This window comes from Oncorhynchus tshawytscha, linkage group LG31 (genome assembly GCF_018296145.1).
Source record: "Oncorhynchus tshawytscha isolate Ot180627B linkage group LG31, Otsh_v2.0, whole genome shotgun sequence".
Classification (NCBI taxonomy): domain Eukaryota; kingdom Metazoa; phylum Chordata; class Actinopteri; order Salmoniformes; family Salmonidae; genus Oncorhynchus; species Oncorhynchus tshawytscha.
In genome coordinates this window covers 16393345-16403424 of record NC_056459.1, presented here as the reverse complement: position 1 = coordinate 16403424, position 10080 = coordinate 16393345, and the positions used below count along the sequence as shown (strand labels likewise).

Sequence of the window (10080 nt, the reverse complement as noted above, 5' to 3'; positions counted from 1 at the left end):
TATATATATTTATATATATATATTTATATATATATAAATAAATAAAATGAGGGGCAACTACTGACTGTAGTTGCCCCCGTTTTAATCTCTCACACACACCTCAGTTTACCCTGGCTCGTACCGGTAATCCCTTTCTCCATGCTTCCTTCCGACAGACCCATACTAAGCCTATTTAGGCTTTTGGTATAGTTGAAAGACGTACAGGAAGGCTCATCTCGGGATCCCGGCTTATCGCCTTGCAAGTCCAAACTTTCTGCGCTTCTAACAGTTGTGGGAGTGTATCAATACCATCAAATGTTCATCTGAAAATGTAGTTTGTCATTCTTAAACAGTGGCAGAACTTGTAAAATGTGTTTCGTACGACCTGGCTGTCGCCTGCATTACTACCTTTTTAAAATGTCTTCCATTGCCAAAATACTCGTCTTTCATGATGTTAACATACATTATGCTTTATTTGAATATCTCCACACACTAGCACGTATAGCACTATATTGTTTGATTTTGTGTCGGCCAGGCACAGTTTTGTTGAGAATTTTGACTTTGGGGTTCTTATCTCAACTATTTTACGCCCATATTGTTAGCACGGATTGTGCTTTTAGATGGATATTTTATTAAAGGGGCAATCAGTAGTTGCTACATCCATTTTTGGACTTATCATTCATTTAGAAGTACCCATTGATTCATGAAGAATATAAATTGATGCCTCATGAGTTTAAACTGTTATACCCCATCAGAATGCAAAATACACTGTGTACAAAACATTAGGAACACCTTCCTAATATTGAGTTGCACCATCTTTTGCCCTCACAACAGCCTCAGTTCAGTGTGGCATGGACTGTACAAGGTGTCAAGCATTCCACAGGGATGCTGGCCTTTTTTGACTCATGCTTCCCACAGTTGTGTCAAGTAGGCTGGATGTCCTTTGGCTGGTGGACCATTTTTGATACATGGGAAACTGTTGAGCTGTGAAAAACCCAGCAGTGTTGCAGTTCTTGACATTCTCAAACTGGGGCACCTACTACCATACCCCGTACAAAGGCACTTAAATCTTTTGTCTTGCCCATTCACTCTCTGAATGTCACACAATCCATATCTCAATTGTCTCGTGGCTTAAAAATCCTTCCTTAACCCGTCTCCCCTTCAGCTACACTGATTTTGAAGTGGATTTAACAAGTGACATCAATAAGGGATCATAGCGTTCACCTGGTCGGTCTGTAAGCGCAGGTGCTCCTAATGTTTTGTGCACTCTGACTATATACTGTATATGAGCTACTACAGAGGTTAAAGGAGGAGGCTCATGGACGTGACTGGATTACTACGTTTTGTTTTCAAGGGCCTTGACAGTGAGTTGTATATTTGCTGTGATGGGTTTTCTTTTTCTTTTTTTCAACACTTCAGCTTCCGTTATCTTCTGTCATTGATACAGAAGTGTGTTTATAATTACAGTTGGATACTGTATTGGTGTGGTGGTAATTGTCTTCATTGGCTGAAAGTTGGTTTGTGTGACAAGATTGGGTACACACAACCGGGGTCAACAACTCAAACGTCTTTGCTGCTTCTGATGAGCTTGATATGGGGAAAGAGCTTGTTGCCTGAAATATAATCCTACCAGACTCAGATGTGTCATCTTTGGTGAAATCTGCGTCCCAAATGGCACCCTATTGCCTAAGTGCACTACTTTTGACCACAGGCCCTGGTCTAACAGTACTATATATATTATGGAAAAGGGTGGATTTGGGACACGCATCATAAGTGCCCTATTCAGAACAGGACCCATTACAAAGAGAAACCTCATCAGTTGAAAATAACCAAGCACCAGTGTACATTACAACCAGGTGTGTGGGGGGAGGGGCTCAAACTTTTCTATGAACAGTATTTCCTTTGTATTTCAATGTAAGATATTTTTGAAGAGATTAAATGAAATGGATCAATACATGCTGTAATAAGTGTCATTCATTGTTGAATTATAAATAAAACCAACAAAAATAAACTATTAGCAAAGTCTTCTTGCATGTAAAAAAAAAAAAAAAGTCAGGTTAGATTACATAGTGAATATTTTAGTGAGAATCAACTCGCCTGCAAGTTTTCCATTAATTTAGCTGCTAACTGAGTGGTAGATAACCTTTTCCAATCAACAAAGGGTATATAGTTGATTCTCTTCAGCTGGTTAATTGGATGATTGAATGCCAAATTTCAGCTCATTAGCAAAATGTTAATCTGTCAACAGAGTGACTAACACCTACTTTCAATCTCATGGGGTAGTTCTCGTTATCAAATCTAAAATCCATCTTCCAACAAACATATCGGTTCAAGGTGAGTTGAGGGATCTGCAATGCAGCTCAGAGGTATCACAAATGAATTTAACTAGCGGTTTTAAAGTTTTAGTCACTCATTTGTTCCTGCTTACTTTCAGTAGATGTGTTGTGTAGTTCAATGTGTTTTCCCAAAGGATACAACAGAGGCTCTGATATGGGAAGTGACTACAGGTACTACCAGTCCCCAGGTGGATTCACCACCTCCCAGTCAGGACAGAAAACCAAGGGGTTTATTTGAACCCTGATGCCATCACATAACCCATAACTGCACAATGACACAATGTTGTCTTGGAATGCATTGAGCTAGCATTCCTATCTTTAGAAAGTAGATGAGCTTTAGTGTACCAAATTGTGACGCTTTTCCAATGACCTGCTGTGACAGAGGTCAGCCCTCCAGATGATGTAGTGTCCCAGCTACTGTCTGCCACAGTTGCCAGGGAAGTCTTCAGTGTTGGAGACATTGAGGTCAACCAGGTGAGTGTTTCTGTTCCACCAGGTGAGTGAGGGTCCCTGTTTGTAGAGAAAGCTAGAGCCCTTTCTCAGTAGGTCTTATATCATGTTTATCCACCTCTTTCACCATGAAATACCTGGTCACACACAAACCGTTGTGGCAGTGTTGCATTGATTGCACACTGGTCTGTATTTGATTTCTTAATGAAATTAACCGATATCCTGTACTCTGGACGACATGACTGGACCACTGTTGGACGTAAAGCTATGGGTGTACACTGCGGTAAGTAGTTATAGGTCTTTGTCCACACATGGCTCAAATGAAAACTAGGTCTTTGAAAAGTAGGGCATAATATGCTGTTCCCCCAGGGACTTATGTCAAAGTCTCGAAGTCTGCATCATTCAGATAAATGTATTCCATTCAGTACTTCAAGTCTAGTATTTGTATGCATGATTATGGCACATTTTGTCCCCCTTTATGTATCTCCTGCCAGGGCCAAAGGTCATTGTTGGCTTTCAACCGCTGTTGCCTTGAGGACCTGAATTAGGTCACCTCACATGCTGGAGGTAGTGCAGGCCTACATGCAGCACAACAGGAACCTGTGTAGTGGTGGTAATGCTGGGGACAGACGCATCAACGTGCGGGCTGAGTACCAATCAGAGCCAGGTCTGTTTTTTTAGCCCAGCAGCAGAAATGACGCCTAGACCAGGGGTACTCAACTCTTACCCCACGTGGTCCGAAGCCTGCTGCTTTTCCTTTTCTACCTGATAATTAATTGCACACAACTGGTCTCCCAGGTCTAAATCAGTCCCTGATTAGAGGGGAACAATTAAAACATGCTGTGGAACTGGCTTCTAGGTCCAGAGTTGTTTGAGAGGCCTAGACCCTAGCTTCTAATGCCTGATTGACTATAGGGGTGACCTGAACTGTTCTGTTGGTTCAGATCTTTTTATTTTCACATTGTCCTTACCAGCATAGTTCCAGCAACTAGCGTCAATGTGTAACCAGGCCAACACAGTACAGCTAAGCTTGGCTAGGCTAAGTAGTGTGAAAAGGATATGTCTTGGGGTCGGGGTTGTTTCTGGATAAGGCCTCGGTATGCAGTTTCATTCTAAGGCTGTCCAATTCTGAGATTTCTTTTCACTAATTGGTATTTTGACCAATCCGATCAACTCGTAAAACGATCTGACATGATTTATCAAAAGATCAATTAGTGGAAAAAATCAGAATTGGTGCTGCCAGTGTATACACATTCTTACATGGCTTTATTTCTCTTCCTGTAAGGTGTTGAATCTGCTTGAGCTGCTCAGACTCAAAAGCCCAGGGGCATCAGTCAACAGGAGCTACACATTAAGCAGGATTACCTCAGCATGACTGTCATCAAGTAACGGATGTGCTTTCTTTATTTGGATGTGTTTAGTAGGGGGGAAATGTTTTAAATCGTAGAGAAATGGGGAGTTTTGGTCTTAATCCTTCGCCTTTTAGTCCATGTAACCAGTCCTTGGAGTTACTAATTAGTGAAGGCCACATTTTGTCCACCATTGGCAAGCATTTCTGGTCCACTACGGGCTAGAGAATGTCTTCTGTTGTTTCAGGTCCACTTACATGAATGGCTATTGGAATTTGTTTAATAAAACAGAACATTTTGGTTTATCAACATGCATGACTGATACTTGTGATGGGACCAGTTCTTTAGAATGTATTTGTTTATTTATTATTTACACTCATAGGGAGATTTTGGTGAATGTGTTGACTGTGCCCTTGTTTTATTTTGTTTGAGGTCCTCAATGGTATGTGACAGTTGATGCACAGTGTAAAATGTTGATTGGCTAAACGAATACTTGCAATGAAAATAAATAATTTTGCTGTCTTGATTAGTAATATAATCAACAACATGGTGACAAACTTCAAAATAACAGGCTAATTTTCAATAAAGTATTTCATCATAAACTACGATACCCAGCTTTCTACAGACTAACCTGAAGTCCTCACTTTCCCAGCATTCACTAGTACACGGTGTAAGATGGCAGCAAACTCAAGCACTAACACACCTCTTTTTGACTGCCCGTCATGGTAAGACCTGCGACGATGTCTAATGCATAATTTTGACTGTCAAAAATCAAAAGCATGCAGTAGTGTTGTAAGGTCCATGTCGGCGAAATAAACAAGATTTTCGTATCGAAATAGGCTGTAGTGTCTTTGCTAGAAACTAGCAAGCTATCTGGCTAACTTGGCTATGATCTTGAAGTGCTCAGTCAGTCATATGCTAGCTGTTGAAGAACATTCTACTAACTAACGTTAACTTATCAGTGAAGTCCAGCGTCAAGGTTTGATAAAGCTCTATGGCGTAACATTGGTGTTCCCGAATGCTTACTGTTATGCAGGTTTTGCAATCCTATTCCTTTCCCGAGATAAGAATTACAGTAAGATTATTGCTTGAGCAGTTTACATAAATTATTAGAAGAAATGGCATGCAAACCCACAGTCTTGTTAAACTGCTTTTGCAGCAAGGCAGTGAAACCACAGTCTTGAATAAAGGCATAATTATGGCATGCAATTAACGTTCACTGTGCGTGTCTGCCTTATGTGTGTTTTGTCAGGGCAGGGAAACCTCCCTCTGGACTCCATCTAGATGTTGTGAAGGGAGACAAGCTAGTAGAGGTAAGTCTACTAGCCTAGTCTTAACCCTGACCCCTATTTGCACCTTCATGACAATAATAGCTTTTGGTGCTGGACCAAAAATAACCACACATAGAAGAAGCAAGAGCAATGCCTGTGTGCAGAATACATGGCTTGTATCAAGTGACCCCTTGGATTCCAAGGCTGTCAAAGACCTACACATAATATAACCCTAAAATTCCCTTGAGCAAGGCACTTAACCCTAATTTGGTCCAGGGGCACTATACTACTATGGCTGACCCTGTAAAACTACACATTTCACTGCACCTATCTGGTGTATCTGAAAACAAAACATATTTTGTGTGTATATATACAGAAGAAATGCAATACCAGTCCATGACCTTAGATAGGCAACTCTCTTCACATTTTATCCTGCCTTTTTTCATTTTGTAGAAGCTAATCATTGACGAGAAGAAATATTATCTGTTTGGGCGGAATCCAGACGTGTGTGACTTCACCATAGACCACCAGTCGTGTTCGCGTGTCCACTCAGCCCTGGTCTACCACAGACACCTCAAGAGGGTTTTCCTGATCGACCTCAACAGCAGTGAGTATCTATACTCCTTTAATATCCTGCAGTGTTCCTTGGTCGTCTGACACTATTAAGTTAGTTGTCAAGTGTTTGTTTCAGTGTAGATATTAATTCAAGGAAGAGAACCATAGCTTGCTGGTCCCTGGTACACAAAGATTTGGGTCATGCCACATCATTATAGATGCCAAATACAATATACAGTATGTCAACTTCAACTTTCAGCATGAAGTGAAATTTCAAAAAAGGACAATCCATGTTACACTGTCCCCTCAGCTCATGGTACGTTTCTCGGTCATATCCGTCTGGAGCCCCACAAGCCCCAGCAGGTGCCCATCGACTCCACTATGTCGTTCGGGGCGTCCACACGGGTCTACACCCTGAGAGAGAAGCCCCAGCCCCAGATCAGCACCATACCTGGGGGAGAGGTGAAGGCAGGGGAGGATGAGGAGCTCAAAGGACTACTGGGTCTACCTGAGGAGGAGACCGAGCTGGAGGTAAGGGTGTGTCGTGTTTTTGTGTGAGAGTAGCATGTTTTGTGCAAGCAACTTATGTAGTATGATTTTCTTGTTTCTCGATCTGTTTGATGACCCTGAACACAGCTATCCTCTTGTTTTCCCTGTTCTAGAACCTGACAGAGTTCAACACGGCCCACAACAAGCGTATCTCCACCCTGACCATTGAGGATGGAAACCTGGACATCGTGAGGCCCAAGAGGAAGAGGAGGAGCAGCAGGGTCTCCTTCAGCGAGGAGGAGGAGGTCATCAACCCAGGTGTGTTACTGTAGTTAGGGTTGATGACACTCATGTGCACATATACACACGCCTGCACACAGACATGCAAGAACACACGACCGTGAACGAATGTAGATGCGCACGCACGCACAATGAATAATGTAATCCTGTGTGTTTTCTTGTTGTTACAGAGGACGTGGACCCGTCCGTAGGGCGCTTCAGGAACATGGTACAGACTGCTGTTGTCCCTATCAAGGTAAACTTGTTCAAGTCCATCTCTTACTTTATGCTTTTTTTGTTTCCTTTTTCTTACTTTGGGCAAACATTTAAATGGGGTTTTCAAGCTACTGAAGCTGGTGTTTAAATGTATCTAGCTTTTTATTTATTTATACCTTTATGTAACTTTCTTTCTCTTCCTTATTCACAATTCATTCATGATTATCCGTGATCATGGTAGCAGAAACATTCTATTCTTATTTACAATATAAGTGACTCCAAAATGGCAATACATTATTTACCATTCATTTATATTGGGCACAACTTAATCTGAAACACAACCACCCCCCACCCCCCCCCAAATTTGGGGACTACTCTAATACACATCTAAGTGAATTTGGCCAATTACTTATGACACCTTCAAATGGGGGACTAGGTACATAATGTGCTATCATTTCTAAATGGTAAAACCGTCATCTATGAAAATACCTTATATTCTTCTTACATGTACAACTAAAGTGAAAAAGCATTGGATTGGTGTAAACATGGATGAGAGAGTTTCTTTCCACCATATTTTTTGCACCATTCTCGGTGCTATTCCTTTAAAATCCAAGTCTAAATGAGTTTGAATTAATAATTTAAACCTAACCCTATCTATGACCTTACCATCACCTTGTTTATTACTATTACAACACAAATGCATGATTTCTGTTCCTAACACTAAAACCGAGTCTAAATAATATAAAAACAAAATATAAATATTTGTAACGTTATATTACTAAAACAAAAAACAAATGAGCAAATCAGGTCTGAAAATGAATTGAAAGTAAATTGAATTTCAAATAACAAAAAGAATAGAAACAAAAACAACTATAATAACCTTGGTGTTGACCGATCGCAATCCATGCAAAAAGTGGTTGTATGTTGACAAATTGAGGTTGATCATATCAATCCCATTTAATTTATAAATCCCTTTTAAGACATTTGTCAGAGTACTTCACAGTGCTTTATAATTGACGCTACTGTATTGCCATCTTCAATCTTCTCATTCCCACCTAAACCCTGCTACCCAATCAGAAGAGGAAGATGGAGGGTCATGCTTCACTAGGTCTGGAGGACTCTGTGGCCAGACGCATGCAGAACTTCCCCTTCAGTGGAGGGCTCTATGGAGACCTCCCACCCACCAGTGGAGAGGCCGGCTCCCTCCCCGCCGCGGCCCAGGCTGGAGCTACTATCCTTGGGGGCCTGCCGCTGGTCTTCCCTAACCCTGCTCCAGAGGTGGACCTCTCCCCCACCTCAGCACAGCCCTCCGTCACCCTCAACCCTGCTGCTAACCCTGCCCCTGGACCATACACGGCCGAGGCGCTCAACGAACCACGCAAGAAGAAATACGCCAAGGAGGCGTGGCCAGGGAAGAAGCCCACGCCTTCTCTTCTGATATAGGTCGTATTCAAAATGGCACCCTATTTCCCTTAGTGCACTACAAAGTTAATGCACTATATAAGGAATAGTGTGCCATTTCAAATTTGCACATAGCACCTCCCTGGACAATGTAATGGGAGGGGTTAGTATTAGTTAGGAGAGTGGTTACATCTCTGAACAACCAATCAATCAAAACTTCCTGTACTGTACAAGCTGTGACAAAGGGATATATAAGCAACCCTGATATAGGGAGACGTTTGTAAAAAATAATATATTATTATGGTTTGGATGTTTTTGTTGTTGTTGGTCTGTCTGCTTCAAATGTATATTATAACATGTTTTTTATTGCTCATCTCACTTGTACTGACAAAGTAGTGTCTGTCTGAGCTCAGATTATAATACTATTTAAACTAATTTAACCTATACACATACGCAGGCTTCTTGAAGCTTATCATACGACTTACTGTGACAGATTGGTGCATCTGAACCATTTGTTTTACAGGTTTATTTATTCTAAACTAAATGAAACACCGCTCTGTTACAAAAACAATCTTAGAAATTTGCTATTCACTCTGAATTTGTGGATATTTTAAGTGCCGTTGGTTTCACTGAAAACCATGTTACTGTCAAGACAGGGTAACGTTAACCAGACAAAGTCCGCTAGACATTTTAGTAATCCACTCAGACAAGGCTATGAACTGAGGGTCAAAATTGTCTTCAAAGAAATTAGGAAAAAACAAACCAGTTTGTGTGTGAGACAGTCGTTATGTTTTTGCTATTTTTATACAGTTATTCGGCAGTTGGTTGAAATGGAACCCATTATTGGCAGATATGTATGAAATTCAGGTAAGAAGAATACATTTAAATGTTTAAACAGTGACATGATGGTAATTACAATTCATATCTTTGTTTGATATTTGTATAATAAACAGTAATAATCCATACTCCTCTCTCTGCTGTGTGAGATGAGATGATGGTGGGAAAGGAGGATTCGTTTAGTCCCTAGAGAAATCTCCCACTGGGTCTCTGCTGTGTTGCTTTCATGTCCCCAGTTTTACCTTTTTACTTTACATGACACCATCTACTGAGAAAGCTCCTGGGATGGCTAATTAAGAGATTTTTCAGCTAATTAATGGATTTTTCAGCTAACTGAATGTGATTGTCTGTTCTGGGAACACGTCAAATGTGTCAGTAGCTCTCCCAAGGTGATGAGTTTTACTCATGTCTCTCTTTTTGTTTCTGATTATTACTTGTGGGTTTGTTATAAAGCAAAAACAAAAGCAATCTGTCCTCAAAACCAATCTGTAGTTTTATAGGAGTAAGAATAAATCAATTAAATTGTTGTACTCCCATAGGTCACTGTGTTTATCCTTCACAATATCCATTTGATGCGCAAGCTGTCGACAGTGTCGAATTCTATCTACAATGTGGCTCATTTTTATTACTTGTATTTCCATGGTCAATGCAGTGTTGGATCCTACTAGATTCTGACAACATGTCGCTCATTTTGAATGTTGTGTTCTTATAATTGTTGATCTCTTTTCCACCAGAGGGCAACATGTGTACTGTGATCTGCTCTCTTTTGTTCACTCTAGAAACAACCCAATGTCTTCCTACCTCAATGGATTACTATCATCTCATGCCAGTTGTTTCACAAATGTTCTCCATCTAGGAAGGAAAATGAGACCATTATTAGGTAGATGCATCCATTTAGGAAATATATTATTGTTAGTG

The 10080-nt window shown here is 40.8% G+C and overlaps 1 protein-coding gene across 1 annotated transcript; it reads left to right on the top strand.

Moving 5' to 3' along the window:
* Nucleotides 1-2238: 2238 nt before the first annotated feature.
* LOC112229634 (nuclear inhibitor of protein phosphatase 1-like) lies at nt 2239-9684 on the top strand. Its single transcript, XM_024395578.2, has 7 exons — nt 2239-4839; nt 5367-5427; nt 5839-5992; nt 6251-6471; nt 6603-6747; nt 6900-6964; nt 8002-9684. The coding sequence occupies exons 1-7, from the start codon at nt 4790-4792 to the stop codon at nt 8365-8367; spliced, it is 1062 nt and encodes a 353-aa protein (XP_024251346.1). The 5' UTR covers nt 2239-4789; the 3' UTR covers nt 8368-9684.
* Nucleotides 9685-10080: the final 396 nt, after the last annotated feature.

What these genes read in the sequence shown, in the direction of transcription:
- LOC112229634 (XM_024395578.2), top strand. Translation starts at nt 4,790, where the DNA reads ATGGCAGCAAACTCAAGCACTAACACACCTCTTTTTGACTGCCCGTCA. An exon ending in CTTTTTGACTGCCCGTCATG is followed by an intron (nt 4,840 to 5,366) that starts GTAAGACCTGCG and finishes GTGTTTTGTCAG; the next exon opens with GGCAGGGAAACCTCCCTCTG. An exon ending in GGAGGAGGTCATCAACCCAG is followed by an intron (nt 6,748 to 6,899) that starts GTGTGTTACTGT and finishes TTGTTGTTACAG; the next exon opens with AGGACGTGGACCCGTCCGTA.